Source organism: Panthera onca, chromosome A3 (genome assembly GCF_046562875.1).
Source record: "Panthera onca isolate mPanOnc1 chromosome A3, mPanOnc1 haplotype 2, whole genome shotgun sequence".
NCBI lineage: Eukaryota > Metazoa > Chordata > Mammalia > Carnivora > Felidae > Panthera > Panthera onca.
The window spans coordinates 66,445,640-66,467,311 of NC_138341.1; the positions used below are offsets into that span (position 1 = coordinate 66,445,640).

The following is a 21,672-nucleotide window of genomic DNA, read 5'->3' on the forward strand; positions in this document are numbered from 1 at the left end:
TTATTTTAAAAAATAAATTTAAAAACAAATATCTTGCTTTATTATAGAACGACTAGTTTTTAGTGAAGGGAAGAATTCACTTCTGGCCAAAAAATACCCAAGTAGCTCTACCAGGTGTTAACATGGATAACTTGTCAAAATGCTACAGAGATAGGAAACATTATTTAAGATGCCTCCAACTAGAAATCCTGTTAAGAATGATATGACATGGTAAAAGGGAATTGTTCATTATCAGTGCCATTGAATGTAGTAAGTCCGTTGCATGTTTTCGTTGAGTGGTATCAAAACAAGCAAAACTCCCTCAATTTAGCTCATGGGCAAAATATAGTGACAAATATTGCTTAAAACTTTCTCAACATTAACAGTACTAGTGAACAAATAGTTTAAAGTTCTAAGATTTCACACTCAACATTCAATAAGAATGTTCCCATGTACTGTACACTGCAAATATACCAGCCAAACCACCCAGGGACTCAGGATAACTTAGCCTTTATATTTCTTATATATGAAACAAATATGTTGTAGTCTCTTTTTAAGGCAAGGTGTAACACCCATTCATACCAGTGTTTCTCAAGTCGGCGGGGGTGGGGGGAACAGACAGCCTCCACCCTACCATCCCAGGATCATTTGGCAGTGTTTGGATACACTTGGTGGAAATGGTGTGCTACCGGCATCAGGTGGGTAAGAGAGGCCTATGATGCACAACCCCCACAACAAAAATTTATCTGGTCCAAATGTTAACAGTGCCAATGTTAAAAACTAACAGAAATACAAACTGGCTTGTATCTAGACAGTTGATATTAAATACAACCTAATTCTGCCAAAGTATATGTAGTTTATCAAAGAAAATGGTGTGATCTTCAATTTGATACTTAAAAACCACTCTTTAAGTGACTAAAAAATTTCAACAATTGAATGTTAGTTCATGTCTTTTATTAACCCATATACAGTTACTTGTCTTCGGGTTTGTTGAAGCAGTAGGTCAGACAACATTTGCCACAATAATGTCTGTCAAAGTGGCTAGCCATAAAAACTCCAGCACCACATTCATCTGAAGGGCACTCCCGACGAAGGCGACTGATTTTGCCATTCTCATCCACCTAAAAAGTACAAACCTGCTGTTAAGGTAATTTTACAATGTATTCTGATGTCTAAGTTAAGGGACTCAAAATATTCAACCTCATTAAAGTTCACACACTCAGTACAGTTCAGTCTTGCAAGTGGTGGACAGATCTAAGACCTAAACCCAGATCTGACTTCAAAATCAGAACTTTAATTTGGAACAAGCAGCTTAAAGTGAAGCCCATCATATGAAGCTTGTTCAAACACCAAACAGGAACAAAGCTTTTGAAGAGTTTGATACCACAAAACAGATGAACGTGGGGGGGGGGGGGGGGGGGGGGGGGGAAGGGAAGCAAACCATAACTATAGCGAACCAAAAGGATTGATGGAGGGACACGGGTGGGATATGGGCTAAATGGGTGATGGGCATTAAGGAGGGTACTTGTTTATGATCAACACTGGGTGTTATATGTAAGTGATGAATCACTAAATCCTATTCCTGAAACCAATATTACAAGTTAATTAATTAAAATTTAAATAAAACTTGAAAGAGTTTAAAACCAGAGGTGCAAACAAAATTTATTAATCTACAGATAGAAACTTATTCTAAGTTGGCTCACCTTATAGTATTTCAGGACGGCCAATTTAACCTTCTTTCTCTTATGCTTATTCTTCTTGGGAGTGGTGTAAGACTTCTTCTTCCTTTTCTTAGCACCACCACGAAGTCTCAACACAAGATGAAGAGTGGACTCCTATTAATGAAAGAGTATGAAACAGGCTTTAAAATGATTAATGTTTACATTCATTAAGAAAGGGCAACTAGCATCATGCATCTTCTAACTGGATGGCTAAGAAGTACACAATACCAGAGAACAGGAAGTTGTGGAGGGAATATTAACTACTTGTTTATAGGGAGATCAAAGAACACATTGTATCACACCAGGAATGCAGTCCACAAAATCCAGAATGTGAGAAACTTTAACAGTGCTTGTGAAATGTTAATGCAGGGGTCACTAAGAACCTACTGCTAATCTAATGCTATGCGCCCCCACTTTTGTGTGGTCAAAACTTACAAAATAAGATTTACATTTAAAGGACTGCTCTGTCCTCCAAACAGACCTTTTGAATGTTGTAGTCAGACAAAGTACGTCCATCTTCCAGTTGCTTGCCAGCAAAGATCAATCTCTGCTGATCAGGAGGAATTCCTAATAAAACAGTCACATCAGAAGAAGCATATCTGCTTAAGATTTATAAATAATCCTTAATCAAAGGGTACTAATAGCAGTCACTATAAGCTAGGCATGGTTTTAAATGCTCGTATAAGTTAACTCATTTAATCCTAATGACCATACGTGTTAATAGTATCTTCATTTTACAGCTAAAGAAATGCATGTAGAGAATTAAATAGGTCGCCCAAATTCACACGTGAAGTGCACCCCTTTTTGGCTCCATGCTCATATTTATTATTTCAAAAGCATTTGACTTTGTCATTTCGACCTCTTTCCATCCCACCCACAGCAGGTATGTCTAGTAAGTAGACCGGCGCCAGTACAGGTTAATTTCTCTGAGCCGTACAGTATTACTTGCCTTCCTTATCCTGAATCTTGGCCTTCACATTTTCTATTGTATCTGAAGGTTCGACCTAGGAATTTTAAAATGGAAATATATTGATAATGTTAAGAAACTAGAATACCCAATTTAATTTTTTTAATGTTTATTTTTTTTAGACAGAAAAGAGAGCGCGATCGAGCGGGGGAGGGGCAGAGAGCTAGAGGGAGACACTGAGTCCGAAGCAGGCTGCAGGCTGAGCAGTCAGCAAAGAGCCCCATGCCGGAAGCTTAAGCGACTGAACCACCCAGACCCCTCTTACCCAGTTCAACTTTAAAGTTACCCCCAAACCAAGCTGGTGGAGGGCGGAAGCCTACCCAACAGAGCTGACCACTTATCCAGGGTGCAAGCAACCCCTGCCAGGTCCGCTGCTGGCGTGCACACTTCCCGAGCCCAGGGCAGGCGGGCGGCGGCGGCTGGGCCACACGTGTTCGCCCCCACCCGTGGGAGCGCCTCCTTCCCCCTCCGCAGGAGCCCGACTTTGACTACCTGGCCAGAACCACTAGAGAGGGGAGTGCCCACTCTTCAGGTATCTAAAGTCAGCCCTAGTCCCCTACTCAGCAAAGCCTCAACTCAGAGCCAGTCTTCTGAACCCAGACTTCTAAACATTCTACTACAGAAAGCGGCACGGATCCCTAACTCCACTTCAGGCCCACATTCAGGCCTTGACTTCCTCACGCCACCTGGCCATACCTCAAGAGTGATAGTCTTCCCCGTAAGGGTCTTCACGAAAATCTGCATCTTGGCGGCGGTTCCACCTAAGGTTGAGCCAAAAAAAAAAAAAAAAAGAAAAAAGAGAGAAGTCAGACCTGGGGAAACAGAAGAGAGCGCCCAGTAGGCCGCTGGGCGGAGAGAGGCCCAGGAGCACACACTCACCGCAGATGGCGGATCGGAAAGGAAAGCTACGCGCCGGCCCACGGGGTTTCCCGGCGCCCCCGCCAGAGGCCCCACCTCGTAGGTGGCCACACCAAATGCCGTACTGCTGTCACGGCGGCTGTCTAACAACATGCCAGACTAGGGCGCGAACCTCATTTCTCCTCTCTACCGTGAACTTATTTCTCACTTTAACCCTCAGAATGCTGTCGAAATAGTAGATTTAAACAAATAACAATGGCTTTAAAAGGCTTTTGCCATACAAGCCACGAGACTAGTAGGGTCTTTAAAAGGGGGTGGGGTTGAGGGGGCCTCATTGAGGAAAGGGGAGGAAAAGGAAGTGTCTTCTGGGAATTGTAGTTTTATACTGATTTCTTTTAGTTTGGACTACTTGTCCCAAGATGCAGTTCCACACCCCCGGTTCCCTAGTTACTGTCTCCAAGCGCTGGAGTCAGTGTTTGGAGAAAGGGATTAAGGTGAGAAGGGAGCAAGGCCCAGGGGGAGTAATGGTTTCGGGGAAGGTGGAAACGGGTCGGAAATGACTAGGAGGAAAGGTTAAGAGTCGGGAGAAGGATCGGGGAACGAAGGTACCGTTCACTTACATACTGAGGTGGTGAGGGGCGGAGGATAAGCGACCAGCCATCAGATGATTTGGCCTCCAGGAGAAGGGAATTCCTGTGGCCAGCTCCAGGCAGACCGAAAGATAGGTAGTATCTTAAAACCCTTGGGTTTATCTTTTTCTGTCCTGTAGCCCTTCCTCGCCTTCAATCCCCAAATCTGTCCTAGTTTGAGTAAGGTTCTGGGCATTGTGTAGGTGTAGGACTCCTAAGTGAGAAACAGTTTAACATGTTGAAAATCTCAGGAGTTTTCACAAATGAAGTCATGTGGGAAAGAACCTGCAGAATGATTATTTAGTTGTAGAATTTCCAGGTGGGGACATTTCGTTTGTGAAGGTACCAAGAGGAAGATTTTGGAGTATGTGTAGGGTTCTCTCCTAGTTCCGCGGACCAATTAGAAGCAAGTTACACCTTCCTCTGGCCTTTCTTCACTGTGCGAACCACGGAATCCTTTGTAATGTACCTTCCCTAATGCCTTCTCTTTTTATCTTTCCATGCCTCTCTGCATCTCTATCCTCAACCTCAAATTCAGGCCGTCCTTAATATTCTCCTGGAAAAGTTAATCTAACTTCTTTTTTCTTTTTTTAATTTTTTAATGGTTATTTATTTTTGAGAGAGAGCGAGAGAGAGCGTGCATGAGTGGGGGAGGGGCAGAGAGAGAGGGAGACACAAAGTCTGAAGCAGGTTCCAGGCTCTGAGCTGAGCTGTCAGCACAGAGCCCAAGTTGGGGCTCAAACCCACGGACCATGAGATAATGACCTGAGCCGAAGTCGGACACCCAACTGACTGAGCCACCCAGGTGCCCCGAGTCAATCTAACTTCTAACCTGCCTTCAGTCTTTCTCTTTTCTAACCGACCCTCACCTTTGCCTCCAAAACATTCTAAAAAGTAAAGGTAATTATGTCATATTCTACTTCACCTTCAAGGATAAAATCCAAATTCTTCAATATGATATTCAGACTCTGCCTTCCTTATAGCCTAATCTATCACACCCATTACATACTTTACACTTTAATGACTGAGCTAATTGAGGTACCTAACTTATGCTTTCTCATGCTTTGGCACTTCTAAAAAATCCATTTCTTTTTCTTAGAACATTCTTCGTCTCATATTCTGCCAGCTAGTCCCCATCTTTACAACAAAAGACCTTCAAAGAGTTTTCTATACTCATTGTCTCCAGTTTTCCCCTTTCATTAAATGAATCTACTATCAAGCTTCTGTCTCTACCAAGCAATGGAATAGCTCTTGTGGTCACTAATGAATCCCATATTGCTAAATTCACTGGTCATTTAATCTTATTTGATCAAATCAACATTTGACACAGTTGATTACTCCCTCCCTCTTTGAAATGCTTTTCCCCCTGACTTCCAGGATACGTCTCTCTCTTCTCTTTCCCTTGACGGTCTTTTCCAGGCTTTTTTGTTGCTTCCTCTTGATCTACCAGACCTCTAAACTTTGGAGTGCTTCCAAGGCCCAGTCCTTGGACTTCTGCTTTGTTGACATTTCCCGGGTCATTTTCATTCTGTCTCATAACTTTTAAATACCATTTGTATGCACATGACTGATAAATTCCTATCTTATCATCACTAAGGCCAAAAACTTTATGGTCATCCTTGATTGTTCTCTCATATCCCCCTACCCTCATATGCACAGTGAATCTTCTTGGCTTTATTTTCAATGTACAGAACACTTCTCACCACCTTTATTGTTACCACCCCGATTCACACCACCCTTATCTTTTGCCCAGATCATTGCATAGCCTCCTAACAGTGCTTCCAGCTTTGACCCTTGTCTTCACAGAGCAGCAGGAAATGTATGTATGTCAGATGTCACTCTTCTGCTCACAGCCCTCCAGTGGCTTCCCATCTCATTCAGAGTTAAGAATAAATTCCTATAAGTGAGGTTGTTGCTCCAGCCCTGGAACCACAAGGCCATAATCCAGCTCATTGTTCCTCTTGCCAAGTCTGCCTAGTGAAAGTGGCACCTTTTTCTAACCTGCACAAAGGTGCCGCATGGGCTGGGAGTGGTCCTGCCTTAGAGGGCTTCTATTTTACGTGATCTGGCAGCTACCTCTCTGACCTTATCTTTTCTCTCCCTTTCCCATTCTCTCCTAGCCCTGCTGGCCTTCTTGCTGTTTGTTACACATGCTGTCCTGCTTTGAAGATTTGGACTTCCTGCTCTGTATGCATCAACCACTCTTCTCAGGAATCTTCACACTACTTTTTTCAGATTTCTAAAATGTTACCTTACCAGTGAGGGCTTTCCTCTTTCCCGACTTAATGCCTTGTATAAAGTAGCATCCTCCCACCTTCCTTTCTAGTCCCCATTCCTTGTTTTATTTATTTATTTATACAACTGTTTACTCCCATGTGTCATTTGTATTTTGTGTGTTGTCTGTCTCTCGGTTTGAATGTAACCTCCAGGAGGTTAGAGACTTTATTTTGTTTGATGCTGTATCTCTAATGTCTAGAATAGTGGCAGACACAGTAGATGACCCCCCCACCCTGCCCAAACATTTATTGAATAAATACATGCAGCCCAACATAGACATTGCACTTGGGACGATTCCATTAGGTATTTTACCTGATGTTTCCCTGCCCTCTCCCACAGACTAGTGAGGTATCTCTCAGGGCTTTTGGAGTGCAACGTGTCCATCTCTGTCACAATGCCCTCTCTGCTCTGTAGCAATGGCTCATTTAACTAGACCCAATAGGTTTGACTGGGAACATTTGTCACTTGTTTTCTCTGTATCCTTATGTGTCTAACATGAATGAATGAATGAAAGGTAATCTGAGTTGTTTTATGTGGCTCTGGGGCATTTTGTACATGCTGAGGAACAGTCACTTTAGCCGTGTTCTGGTTTGAGGGCACCACAAGTCATGTCTTCTGAGCAGACCAGATTATTGCTCAGTAATTATTGATTATTAAGCATGTTTTTAGTACATATTCTACTAGAAACTACTATGCACTGGAATGCTTATAGGTAGGGAAGGATATTGGGAAATACGAACATTTTGGTTCCTGCCTACTGGTAGAGATAGAGAATGTAAACAGAAAGTTTCTGTTACAGAGTGGCTAAGTGATAATACCATGATAGAGCAAGTTCACAGTATTATGGGAGAATGTATAACTTGACCAAGTTTAAGGGAATTCAGGGCAGCTTTCCTAGAGCTGTGTAAACTGAAATCTGAAAAATGAGTAAAGGCAAGTGAATGAGAGTGGTAGTACGAGTGTATCTTGGTGGGGACAGGGCGTGGTAAGGATGGAGAGAGGGAATACAGAAATGGGTAGAGAATTACATGAGACCCTCAGGTAAGAGAGCAAGTTCATGGGACTTGGGAAGAGTTAGGCATTTTTGAGCAAGCTATGGATTCTGTTTGATGTTAATGTGAATAGTTTTCAGGAACCAACTTCTGTATCTAACTCTAACTGGATAATGATTCTTTATTTTCTTTTTTAATGTTTATTTTTGAGAGAGAGAGAGAGAGAGAAACAGAGTGCAAGCAGAGAAGGGGCAAGGAGGGGGAAGACGCAGAATCAGAAGCAGGCTTCAGGCTCTAGGCTGTCAGCACAGAACCTGATGCAGGGCTCAAACCCACGAACTGTAAGCTCATGACCTGAGCCAAAGTCGGATGCCTAACCAACTGGGCCACCCAGGCGCCCCTTGATTCTTTACCAAAAGAGCAATGGAATGTAGCTGCTTGAAACTGTACTCAGAAAAAGACTGTTATCTTCAGTATCATTGATGGATGGATTTTAGCAGAAGTTCTGACTTCGTACTTTTAGTTAGTACATTTATATTAAAGATAGAATTATAATAAAGTTTATTATAAAATAAAGTCATGAGTTATTTGTAGCTATCATGACTATGCCTGGGCCAACTAAGCACACAGGTAGAGAAGTATTTGACCTTGTTTGTGTCACGAGGAGGCTTCCAAATTAGTTTTCCCATGTGAAACAAACAAAATGGTAAAAGTTCTGTTAGAGATATTAAATTAAACATACAGAATCATCCAATTACATGATACGGAGACTTGGTTACTAAGAAAAGAGCTCTTTATTGACTGGTGTTTGGTATTTCTACCCTAGAGGTATAGCACTTGACAGTAAAATAGATTAGACTTTTTAATTCATAGGTTGAAATATTTATCTCAGAGTTTCATGGGAAGTTTTTTCCCATGAAAAATACATTTTTAGGCCAGATTTAATTTTTTATAAATTTATTAGAAATGACTTAATTTATTTTAATAAATAAATATTAATTTTTTTTAAGCTTCAGATTAATCGTTGGTCTTTTTTTCTTTCAGGCTTATCAAAGTTTTGGCTTTGTTGCAAAAGCCAGTCGAGGCTTAACTGTTCTCTGGTGAACCAGTGTGCAGATTGTGACATATGTCGGTCCAAGAAATAAATAAACATGCAGTTCTCCCTCCTATCATTAGTAGAAGTGACAAGGAATTTTTGGAAAGTATGCAAAGATACATAATTACAGAAACTGAAAGAGTGGGCTGTAATGAGGAAGGACCTGCTGATGAATATTACATCATATACCGAAATGTTTTTGATAAGGTATCATAATGCTATTTTAAGATTATGGAGTTTTCTTGTGGTAGAAATGGTCTGTCTTGGCAACTGAGGCAATATTCCTGCCTTAGTAACATCACTGATTGTTTGATTAAACTTCATTTGTCAATTTTGAGAAGTTCATCCAGTGTATTGGAAAGGGATTAATGGAGAAAGTACAGTGCTAGATTTCTATCATAGATAGTTATCGAGTGGTTTGATTGTTTTAGCTTAAGTGCTGGCTGTCAGTGTTTGAACAATAATTTAGTGGTACCTTCTAACATCATTTTGGCCTTCTATCTGAAAATATCTTACTTGTTAGGAATTGGGGTGCAAGGCAGGAACCTGGTGGTGTTTTGGGTTTCTGATACCGCTAGAGTCTTGGCTTAGATTTGATCTAGCATATTAAATTGGAAACCCTTGTGAGTTAGAAGTCTAGATAGGTCCAGTAAACAAGAGGTTTGACTGGACTCAACACTGGAAATACAGAGATGAGTTTAGAAAATATTATGGCTTTATATAACATTTGATTTGCACTCTCTCAAAAATAAATGTTTTTTAAAAATAGAATTCACGCAGATACATAAGAGTATAAAGTAAACAGTCTTCTTTTTAAGTTTATTTATTTGAGAGAGCGAATCCCAAGCAGGCTGTGTACTGTCAGTGCAGAGACCAACTTGGGTCCTGAACCCAGGAATTGTGAGATTGTGACCTGAGCTGAAAGCAAGAGTCCGATACTTAACTGACTGACACGGCTGGGCACCCCAGAAGCAATCTTTTCTTTCTTTAAAAAAAATTTTTTTTAACATTTATTTACTGTTGAGAGAGAGAGAGAGAGCTCACACGAGCAACGGCTTGTGTGTGCAAGCTGGGGAGGGGCAGAGAGAAGGGGAACAGAGGATCCCAAGCGGGCTCTGCACTGACAACAGTGAGCCTGTTGTTGGGTTTGAACTCACAAACTGTGAGATCGTGACCTGAGCTGAAGTCAGAAGCTTAACCACCTGAGCCACCAGGCATTCCAGAAACAAGTCTTTTTTTTTAAGTCATCTAGAAAAATTATCTTTCAGAATTGGTACATTGGCAAATTAACTTCATTTTGTATGTTATGATCAATGATACTGCTTTTGGTTTTTGAGTCATTAAGGAATGTATTGGATAAATGTTTAAAGTAGTGTTTTGAATGGGTTTCGTAAATATCAAGAATCATACTAAGACTCTACTTATCTGAAATCAGAGGAGAGTTATAACTGTGACATGTTTATCTTTGCATGCCCAAATGCTGGCACTTGTCAGAAGGTTTCTTCTTCTTTTTTAATTAAAATGTTTTAATGTTAATTTATTTATTTATTTATTTTTTAATTTTTTTTTTTAACGTTTATTTATTTTTCAGACAGAGAGAGACACAGCATGAACGGGGGAGGGGCAGAGAGAGAGGGAAACACAGAATCGGAAGCAGGCTCCAGGCTCCGAGCCATCAGCCCAGAGCCCGACGCGGGGCTCGAACCCGCGGACCGCGAGATCGTGACCTGAGCCGAAGTCGGACGCTTAACCGACTGAGCCACCCAGGCGCCCCTGTTAATTTTTTTAGAGAGATAGTGTGAGTGGGGCAGAGAGAGAGGGGGACAGAGGACCTGCAGAGGGCTCTGCTAATTTGTCAGAAGTTTTCATACATGAAGAATTGTCTGCTTTAAATTAGCATGGTTCTAGTGAAGTCATTCTGGAGGTGGTGTTGATAAATTTAATTCTTAGAGAAAAGACATGAGATTATATAAAATAATAGATGTAGTCTTATGTAATAAGACTACATCTATAGTCCTGTTTTCCCTAGTCTTTTCAGTGTTCCTCTGAAATCTGTGTTTTCTAGCAAGATTTCCATGTGGACTATCTGTCCATTGTACAGTTATAAATGATACATTTGTGCCTTGTAAAGAATCCTATTCTTCAGGACTGAGAGGGTATCTGAAATAGAAATTATTTGGTGCTTAAAGAAACTTTTCTTCTGCTTTCTCTAGATAATCTGTTTTTCCATTTTCATGTTATTCCAGCATATTTGATTGTTAATTAACTATTAATGACTGCCTTCTCTAATCTTCCTTCCCTCTTGGAAGGATCTAATTGGGAAAAGATGAAAGTATTAACTTGCATCTCTGAATACTTGGAATCAGAGAACTGATACGAAATTCTGCTTAAAATCACAGAGAATTTGACCTGGAGAACTGTGCCTGAATCAAAACAAGGAGCACCTGAGATTCTATTCTGATAATAAGAATTGAGTGTTGGTTTAGAGAGAGGCAAAGACTTAGTAAGCAAGGAAGACCAAAGCTAGGAGGAGTGAGCTTCTACAGAAATGGTGAATTATGGAGGCAACTTGCTCTGGAAAGTGGCTAGCTTTTGTGTCTCTGGAAGCACGTACATATAGTCTGTGTTCATCAGTAGGGGCTGAGGTGGAATGGCTGCCATTCCTCTTCTCCCTCAGATCTCTGTACTTGGTAAGTATAGCTCTGGCTTCTTGAGTTTAATGCAAATATGAGTGTCAAACTTAAATGATATAGAGGCCAATAGGCCATATAAAAGAGTTACGTGGGTTGGCTATAAGAGAAGAAATCACGAGGACTCTGGTAAAATGAACAAATTCAATTGAAAGCTCCAGCTCATTATTGCCGTTAAGGAATGGTAGTTCTTGTTGGTAGATGTTTCAGAATTTTCAAGAGAAGCTAGAAATACAGTTTTTGGTGAAATTTCCTACATTTAGAAATACTCTGTGAGTCAAGCAAAACTGGATGCTACCTGTAGCATGCCAGTGTGCTTCCTTTACTTTTATGCATTTTCTATGCGTTCTTAAAGGTTCCCATGAGTGTTCCTCTGAAATCTGTGTCTTTTAGCAACAGATGTGGGAGCTGATTGTAGTGTCACAACGTCTGTTTTCTTACCATTAATGTATCTTAGTTATATTGGATTGTTGTGGTGTGTCCTAGAGGCATGAGAAGTGGAGGATGGCCAGGAACAGGAGGGCATTTAATTTGGAAGACTACAGACTAATGGCCTCTGTCCTATTGAAGGTTCCTGGGTGGCTGCCCTCCTGATTTGAATAGCTGGGGAATATGGTAAAGTATGTCAAAAATATGGTAAATATGTCAAAAAGACAATCAGGGGGTGCCTGCATGGCTTAGTTGGTTAGGCATCTGACTTTGGCTCAGGTCATGATCTCGTCATTCCTGAGTTTGAGCCCTGAATTGGGCTCTGTGCTAACAGCTCAGAGCCTGGAGCCTGCTTCTTATTCTGTGTCTCCCTCTCTCTCTCTGCTCCTCCCCACTCACACTCTGTCTACACTCTGTCACACTCTGTCTACACTCTGTAGATGTAGCAGGGATAGATAGCATTATTATAGCTTTCAGAGAAAATTATGAATTGATCACATCTATTCCCTGTACATAGAATTTGTAAACCATAAATTTATAACTTTTTTTGTTTTTTAACTTTCTTAAAATGTTTCTTAATTATTTACTTTTGCGTGGGTAATGCATACACAAGATTAACAGAAAGAAAAAGAAAGAAACAAAGAAACACGGAAAGAAAGGAAAAGAACTAGAAAACCAGTAAAGAATAGACAATGGAAAGAAGTCAGGTCCTTTTCATCTCAGACCCTGCTTCTTTGCTTCTTTGCAGGCACCCACTGTTTCTATTTTCTTTTGTTATCCTTCTTGAGATAGTCTGTACCTGTATACACCATAGGAAACCATGAATATGTAGTGGGTTTTGGTACCATTTGGTAATTGAGAGTATTAGTAGGAGCTCATAGGTTAGAAAAACAGAGAGGTAAAGGGAATCCAAGATTTTAAGGTCTGAATGAAGTCAGAAACTAAATTTAGAAATAGTAAGGGATGATAGGTAATTATATTTAAAATCTCTATAATTGAAATAATTAGATCTCATATTGGTTTTAACTGACATCATATAATGTTTGTGTTCATATTAAGTAAAGCAAAAATATTTAAGCTCACAGTATTATGATTCACAAAATACATATTCAGTAAATGTTAATTGTCTTTAATACTCAGTCACATTTGACTGGGAATTAAAGTTTAAGACTTCTAATTGCTCATCATGTTTTATTTAAGAAATAATCTACAATGCTGTTTGCAAGGCTTTTTGTTCCATCATCTTCTAGAAAAAAATTGAGTACCATAGGCAGAAAAATCATATTTCAGGTAATAGAGTATGTCACTGCATACAAATCCATTCTTACTTCAATCAAAAAAGAATATGATGCCTTTATTGAGACAATAAAGGAAAGCCAAAAGACTGCATTTTGTCTTCATGGAAAACTTAAAGCTTTGGCAGCAGAGCCCATAGCATTGGTATATCACAGGAAAAGAACAATCCAACTTGAAGCAAAGTAAGTATATTAGTAAGTAGCCCAAAAGATGATGTTACTTGGTTATATTAACTAGTCACTGTAACTAAAACCAGTGGTTCTCAGTCTTTGTGAATTTCTATTTAATTTAATTTTATTTGTTTTAAACAGATTTGGGTTTTTTGGATATGGCTTTATTTATTTATTTATTTAGTTAGTTAGTTAGTTAGTTATTTTAATGTTTATCCATTTGAGAGAGAGCGAGAGTACAAGTGGGAGAGGGGCAGAGAGAGAGAGAGAGAGAGAGAGAGAGAGAGACAAAGAATATGAAGCAAGCTCCACGGTCTGAGCTGTCACCATAGATCCGGACTCAGGGCTTGAACCGACGAACCATAGAATCATGACCTGAGCTGAAGTCGGATGTTTAACCTACTGAGCCACCCAGGCACCCCTCAATTTTATTTTAAAGCTATATTTTTATGTGACCTTTCCTACCAACTTGAAATAACTAAATTTTTTACTTCTTTCAAGTGAAAAATAATAATTTTATTGGAGAATTTTTTAATATCTCTTAGGATGTTAAGATTAGGATATTAAGCACATTGTAGTATTATAAAATGAAGGATGCGGATAATTGCTCCAGGTAATTTCTTATGTCGAAGTTTTGATAGTACAATTTCACGATTACTGTCGGAATTAGAGCACTTAATCCTCTGAAGCACAACAGTACGTAATTTGGGAAGGGATAAGATGCTCTCTTGTTGAGTAGTGTTATATTTTCAAGTGTTCCGTTTGGTAAATAATGGGTACATGATTTTTATAGATTATATCAAATCATCTTGGAAAACTATGCAAAATTTGACCTCCATTTCTGGTAATAAAGTTGGCTAGATGTTGAGATAGATCTTTTTATTTGGGAAAAATGCTACCTAAAATATTTTTAAAAAATCTTTTTAAAAGTAAACAGGAAGCTGGCAAATGAGTAAGAGATTATCAGCGTGAAATTGTAATAAAAGGTTAAGAGGAGCAGTAATGCTTCTTTGGCCCTGAGAGCCCTTGTTAAAACTAGTGACTATAAGCTTCAGGGGGACAAAAGACAAAGCCTAGGATCTACCCAAGGGTCCAGTCTACTGGGAAATCCTCATCATATAAAGCTGGGACATTAAAGGGCTATACCCTTGTAGAGTGAACCAGAAGTAAACTGCTCAACCCTTGGGGGCTGCATAGAAAGTTGCCTTCTGTTCAGCAGAATACTAATGAATGTGGTTCTTATTTTTAGGGTGATGAAATATTTTGGATCCAGAAGTCATAGTCTTAGAACTCTGAATATACTAAAATTCACTGAGTTGTATACAAGGGTGGATTTAAGGTATATGAATGATATTCAATATAGCTATTATAAAAAAAGGAGGATCCATCCATGGAGGATGGAGTGAGAAAGTCCTGGCTAATCAGAATTCAGAAGAGGGGCACCTGGGTGGCTCAGTCAGTTGAACATCCGTCTTGGGCTCAGGTCACAATCTCACAGTCTGTGAGTTCAAGCCCTACGTCAGGCTCTGTGCTGAGACCTCAGAGCCTGGAGCCTCTTTCCGATTCTGTCTCTCTCTCTCTCTGCCTCTCCCCCACTCATGCTCTGTCTCTTAATGCCTCAAAAATAAAGATAAACATTAAAAAAAAATAAAAAAAAAAAGAATTCAGAAGAGAATGCTTGTGATGAGCACTGAGTGATGTATGGAATTGTTGAATCACTATATTGTGCATCTGTGACCAAATAACACTATGTTAACTATAATGGATTAAAGTAGGAAAAAAAAAAAAAAAAGGAATAATGGGACAATGTTTGAAGAGATAATGGCTGAAAATTTTCAAGACCTGGTGGGAGATAGCAATTCACAGATTCAAGAAGCCTCCAAAATCCCAAGCATTATAAATAATAAGAGATTCTCAACTAGATTTATCACAGTGAAACTGTCAAAGATAAAAAGATCCTAAAAGTAGTTATAGAAAGGAGCAACAATTAGATACCTTTGCATTAGTGTTATAACATATATTAGAATTTCATTCCTTTTTATGGCTGAATAATATTCCATTGTATGAATATACCATATTTTGTTTATTTGTTGATGGATACTTGGGTTGTTTCTACCTCTGTCTATTGTGAACAATGCCTCTGAACATTTATGTACAAGTATCTGAGTCCCTGCTTTCAATTCTTTTGGAAGTCTGTTTACTTTTAGTATGCTCTTCTTCCACAAGCTTAACTTTATTGGATGAAAGCCAAAGGATGTTTTATTTCTACAGTCCTTCTTTCATAAATGCTGCAGGCTCTTACTCAGCCATCTGTAGTCACCAGGAATTCTGTATAGTAATCAGATGTAGGCAGCAGTTTTGTACTGACAAATGTGTTTTTAATTTGCCAAAAACTCTGACATTTATGTATCTAACTTATTTTAATCTGTTATTTCTTCCCTGGGCCAACATATTAGTGACAAGATAGGCAGTGAACTTCAAATAATGCTTAAAAGAAATTTATATCTACCTCTTGGTCTTTAAGATCCCCATTACTGGAATAAGTCAGTTTTATCTCAAAGAAGTAACTATCGTTCCTCCTGCTCTAGGATCAAAATTACTATAGGAGACTGAATAATTGCCTTAAAGATATCAGGTCCTAATCCTGAGAACCTGGAAATTTACTTTATTTGGAAAAAGGGCCTTTACAGATGTTATTACATTAAGGATCTTGAGATAGGGAGATTATCCTGGATTATCCAGGTGGACCCTAAATACAATCACAAGTGTTCTTATAAAAGAGAGGCAGAAGGAGTGTTGACAGGCAGAAGGGGAGAAGGCAGTGTGACCACTAAGGCAGAGATTGAAGTGATGTAGCCATGGAAGGCCAGCAGCCCCCAGAAGTTGGAAGAGGCAAGGAACAGATTCTTCCCTAGAGCTTCTAGAGGAAGTGTAGCCCTTTGATTTTGGCCCAGTGTTGCTGATTTTGGATTTCTGATCTCTGGAACTGTGAGAGAATAAATTTCTGTTGTTTTAAGCTACCAATAAGTTTTTTGGCAATTTGTTATAGCAGCAACAGGAAACTAATACAATTACAAAAATAATTCTAATTGCAAAGGTAATTTTCAACTATTGGAAGTAGACATAGTACTTTGTGGCCAGATTATTATGTTTTACACATACAAATTTCCAGTGAGGTTGTGAATCATAGTGTAAGATTTTATTGATGCTCTGAAAGAAAACCGTTCCTCACTAGTGAGGTTAATTAACTTTTTACGGGCGTTGTTTTGTTTTTTTTAATTTTTTAAATGTTTGTTTATTTTTTGAGAGAGAGATAGAGCATGAGCAGGGAAGGGGCAGAGTAGATAGGGAGACACAGAAACCAAAGCAGGCTCCAGGCTCTGAGCTGTCAGCCCAGAGCCTGACGTGGGGCTCAGACTCATGAGCCGTGAGATCATGACCTGAGCCGAAGTCAGAAACTTAACCAACTGAGTCACCCAGGCGCCCCATTTATGGGCATTGTTTTATAAACCTCTACCTAAGTCCATAATGGTTCAAAATTATAATTAGCCAAAATAATGATTTAACCTGTTTTACTTTAAATCTTATGATTAAGTAACTAAATTCATTGAGAGAAATATAAGAAAGCCTTTCTGTTTTTCAGAATGAGGGTTATTGAAAATAATTCCTCACAAATTCAATTGCAAATAGACCAAATGAAGCAACTTAGGGCAGAGTATGACGCAAAAGAAGTAAAATATCATACTTTCTCCAAAGATCCTTCAAAACCTATTCCAGGTACTGTATTTTGTTTAAAATATTTAAAATTCCAACTGTTTTCAGTTATTACCTATTACACAAATTAGTATATATGTGCTGCAGTGTGTATATCTTGAAGTGTACCAGGACTTGAGCCAGACTTTACAAACAGCTTTAGACAGGACTCCAGGTTGATTGACATTGATGTCAGTATTCACTGGTTCTTCATCTTCAGCTAAGTCACATTTTAAGAAACTTTGGAGTATATCCTGGAATTCATCAGGAGTTGAGAAGTTTTTATGATGAATGGATAGAAGAATTGCAAATATTCATCCTGAAGAAAAGTACGACTTTGAGAATAGATAACTGTATTAAAAACTTTTAAGGGTTTCAACCAGTGTTTATCCAGAGGCAGAGTCCATAGGTGGAAATTTTAGGAAGTCACTTTGGTTTCAGTAGAAGAAGCTATGTCTTGAAGACAATGAGCTGCTCCATAACACAGCATTTCACCTGAGTTTGGTTGATCATCCTGTGTTTGGTGGAAGCAGGGACTAGATTCACTTCAAATATAAAATTATGATTATCAAACTACAAATAAGGTACATATGAATAAGGAGAGAATAAGTCAAATTGATTAAATGCTGAGAGGATTCAGGGTAAGGGAATGATTAAAAATCGAGTAGCATTAATCCAGGGGAGTTTCTGGGAGAGAATTTTGAGGTAAGCCTTTTAAAGGCAACAATTGGGGGCGCCTGGGTAGCTCAGTCAGTTAAGCATCCGACTCTTGATTTAAGCTAGGGTTGGAATCTCACAGTTCATGAGTTCGACCCCCAAGTTAGGCTCTGCACTGACAGCTCAGAACCTGCTTGGGATTCTCTCTCTCCCTCTCCCTCTCCCCACCCCCTCAAAAATAAACATTAAAAAAATAATAATAATAAAGGTAACAATTGGCCTGAATAAGAGAATCATTTTAAGTATGTGTGAGTGGGTTGTTAAGAATAATGAATACAGGGGGCAATGAGGAAGAGAGGAGTGAAGGTTTAGCAGATATTATAAGCTTTGCATTGGAAAGAATAAACATTACCCTGGGGCTTACTATAGTAGATGAATGAAAGATTTAGCTAGAGAGAAATCTTCGGACAAAAATCCTGACTCGTTAGGCAGAAACTCTTAGTGGTATTGAGTCGCATTGATATTTAAGAGGTTTGCAAGGTGTGTCAATGAGGTCATTAAAACTTTTTAAGATACTCAGGTTTGGACAATCAGTCTTCATTGATGATATGTTTAAAACTGCTACACATTTAAAATTGTATGCTAATTCTGTTTATGTTCTGTAAATTATAAGTTCATGCTATCATTTTTTAATTATTTCATAACATAGTAAACTGATTTATTTTGCTAAAACTTGCTGTTTGAGCACTAGTTACCCTGCATGGTTTGGCCTGTTTGATTTGTTCCCTTTTCCCTAGGCATGACTCTCCAAGAATCCGTCAGTTTAGATGCTCTCACTAAATACTTGAAACATCTTGAAGATAAATATGCCGAAATTAAACAGGTTATGTTGAAAAAATATGTACCAGTTCAGAGGAAGGCAGATTTAGATGAGGAAATGATGGTGACATTAAAACGGAGAGATTTAGCTGAAAATTTAAACAAAGAATTACAGTTTCGGTATGAAGATTGCTTGTATATTTTTTAAGTTTGAAGCTTTTATTTATGTTTATTCTAATATTGTATTTGATTTTAGGTTCAGTGTATTGTTGATTTTTTTTTTCTTTGTAGTCATCAAAGACTGCAGATTATTTCAAATGCACTTACTTCATGGGTAAAATCTGATATGAGCAGCTCATTTCAAGATTTCGTGGAGCAAATTCAGAAAACTAAAGATTTACATGGTAATTTACCTGTATTTTTTAATTACCAAAAATAATGGAAAACATCATCTTTTCCCCCAGAAAGCTAAAGAGTGATGACTTTTCTAGGCTAAGTTTAAAGAAATAAAAAATGTACTTACTTCTGTTAGCTCTCTATTACCCTATGGGCTTCTTCCTTCAACAGCTAACACATAATTGGTAAATAGAGGATGTGGTAAGCCAAAGGGAGAAAGCTAAAAATGTACCTGATAATAAAGGAGAGAGGGATAGGGAGGCCACTCATTTTAAGAAGACGTTGGTGCTGGGGACACCTGGGTGGCTCAGTCGGTTAAGTGTCTGACTTCAGCTCAGGTCATGATCTCACGGTTTGTGGGTTTGAGCCTGGCATCAGGCTTTGTGCTGACAGCTGGGAGCCTGGAACCTGCTTCAGATTCTGTGTCTCCCTCTCTCTCTGTCCCTTCCTTGCTCACACTCTGTGTCTCTCTCTTCAAAAATAAATAAACATTAAAAAATTAAAAAAAAAAAAAAGAGGTTGGTGCTGTTGGGGCACCTGGGTGGCTCAGTCAGTTAATAGTCTGACTTAGGGCACCTGAGTGGCTCAGTTGGTTGAGCGTCCAACTTTGGCTCAGGTCATGATCTCACAGTTCTTGAGTTCCAGCCCTGAATTGGGCTCTGTGCTGACAGCTCAGAGCCTGGAGCCTGCTTCAGATTCCGTGTCTCCCTCTCTATCTGCTCCCCCCCTCCCCACACTATCTCTCTCTGTCTCTAAAAAATGAATAAACGTTTAAAAAAATAAAAATAAATAAGTGAACATTAAAAAACTTAAATAGTCTGACTTGATTTCAGCTCAGATCACGATTTCATGGTTTGTGAGTTTGAGCCCACCTTGGGCTCCATGCTGATGGTGCAGAGCCTGCTTGGCATTCTGTCTCTCCCCCGTCTCTGCCCCTCCCTCTCTTTCTCTCTCTCAAAAATAAATAAACTTTAAGAAAAATACCCCAAAAGTTGAGTTAATTAGAAAAAGAAAAAGAGGTTGGTGCTGTTAGAAACCATAGCATTAAGTTGCTGACATTTTCTATTGATTGATCTTAAATATTCTGTGATACTTTCAATATTTACAGGTGACCAAGGCATTATTGAGGAACTGCTTGAAGATGATCCAGGCAAGGCAAAAGAAGCTGAAATTTTGCTTTCCTACATTGAAAGGCAAATATTAAATAAATAAATAATTTTAAAAATATTTAAGTAATCTCTACATCCAACATGGGGCTTGAACTCACGACCCAAGATCAAGAGTTGTATGCCCTTCTAAATGAGCCACCCAGGCACCCTATGAAAGACAAATTATTTTAAAAGCTTTGGTTTTCCTTGTGAAAATGTTATCACGTTTATTTAATATTTATTTATTTATTAAGTAAATACTTAATATTTATTAAATGTATAGCACTTATTTAGCATCTTGATGAGTTATAGTCTCTAGATTTTGTATTTTTACAGTTTTACTCTACTAAACAAATTAGAAAATAAACTAGAATTTAAAAAATTCTTTATGTAAAAAATATTAGGTTGGTAGTCTAGGAAATTTTTCAGAGGATATAGGTGACTTGAGTGTTGATTTAAATTTTATGTATACTGTATTTTTTTTTTTTTTTTGCATTTCCTAACAATAAGTCTGATGTTACAAAAATTTTTTGAGAGTGTCTTCTTGAGTCAGATTATCCTAACCAATTTAGTCATTTTTTTCCCTCATCATTTCCATCCTATGATGTTTTAAAAAGGTGTATTTCCCCTTATACTTAAGTTATTATATAGTGCATAATAGAGGCTTAAGGAGATCTAAGACTTTATTCTTTAAGAGGTTAATTCATAGCCTGTGAGGCCAGTATGTAAGGAACATATGTAATATTCCTAGTTTCATATGTTAAATAATTTTTAATTGTTCTATTGATGTGGTACAAAGAAGGGGCAAAGATCATTTTGGCACAGCACCAAAGCCTGTTTTATTTCCTTACACTGTATGCTTTTTCAAGTCTACCAGCTTTAGACATGAGGGAAGAAACTTTGTTGAGGCTAAAAGTTTTATGTATTTTGCTCATTAGTATTACTTTGGTCTTTCTCCTCTAGGGTTTCAAATTCATTTGCAACACTGTAAATCCTGTTTGCCATAGTTTTGTTAATTGTGGGGTAAGGATTGGTTTGAAGACATTTTACCCTAGGAAGAGGAGTAGAGGCTTAAGTTATCTGAACTATTATTTTTTCTTCTTGTGTTAGTCTCATATTTAATTGGGAGTCTGATTCGTGGCAGAGCAACATAACCTTCACCTCTTGATCTCCAGTTCTGCAGCTATTGTGTTTCAATTACTATTTCCCCTACGTTGAGTCTCTAAGCAGATTGCCCTTCTTTTCCCAATATCTCTTCGTCTAGAGACAACACGAGAGAAAAAAATCTGAGCCCATTTTAATTCAGTTCAAGTTTTTTCCATTTTCTGTGTCTTGCACTAAGTACTATAGGAATAAAGTACAGGGTAAGGTTCAAAGGCTGTAAAACATGACAGAATATTACAGAAAGAAGTGAAAGGGCATCTTTCAGAATGAATGAACGTAGTTATAGTTTTTCTATATTACTGTGTTTAGTCTGTTATAGATATTTCTAATCATTTCTTTTTTGTGTGTACTATTTATTATAATATATAACAAAATTCAATGATTGTAGGTTCAATGAATTAATGTTGCTTGGTGAATATGAAAAGGCAGCTTGTTTTGCAGCACACAGTCCTAGAAGAATTCTTCAAAACATTGGGACAGTGAATAAATTTAAGGGTAAGCACTTTTCTTTGAACCTTATGTATGTTTGCAAATTGCACTTTTTACCCTGATAGAATGGAAAGAGTATTGAAGTGGGGACTAAAGAGCTAGGCTTCCAGCCCTATCTCTTCCATTTACTCAGTTTTTTTAG

General features: G+C 38.5%; 2 protein-coding genes across 8 annotated transcripts in view; one reads left to right on the plus strand and one right to left on the minus strand.

Moving 5' to 3' along the window:
* Window positions 1-916: 916 nt before the first annotated feature.
* Window positions 917-3,604, minus strand: RPS27A (ribosomal protein S27a). The gene is made up of 6 exons (XM_060605853.2): window positions 3,547-3,604; window positions 3,364-3,428; window positions 2,650-2,704; window positions 2,182-2,267; window positions 1,683-1,814; window positions 917-1,100 (listed from the first exon to the last, which is right to left on the minus strand). Exons 2-6 carry the CDS (start codon window positions 3,409-3,411, stop codon window positions 951-953), a joined length of 471 nt encoding a protein of 156 aa, XP_060461836.1. The 5' UTR covers window positions 3,412-3,428; window positions 3,547-3,604; the 3' UTR covers window positions 917-950.
* Window positions 3,605-3,899: 295 nt separating this feature from the next.
* Window positions 3,900-21,672, plus strand: part of CLHC1 (clathrin heavy chain linker domain containing 1) — a 41,948-nt gene continuing 24,175 nt past the window's right edge. The window contains exons 1-9 of one of the 7 annotated variants that reach the window (XM_060605799.3): window positions 3,900-4,019; window positions 6,275-6,341; window positions 8,468-8,726; window positions 12,929-13,116; window positions 16,748-16,881; window positions 18,312-18,513; window positions 18,625-18,737; window positions 19,838-19,922; window positions 21,430-21,536. In XM_060605799.3, coding sequence (XP_060461782.3) covers window positions 8,550-8,726; window positions 12,929-13,116; window positions 16,748-16,881; window positions 18,312-18,513; window positions 18,625-18,737; window positions 19,838-19,922; window positions 21,430-21,536 — 1,006 coding nt within the window. In that variant the 5' untranslated portion in view covers window positions 3,900-4,019; window positions 6,275-6,341; window positions 8,468-8,549. The other 6 variants (XM_060605782.3, XM_060605790.3, XM_060605806.3 and 3 more) reach the window with 6 other exon arrangements.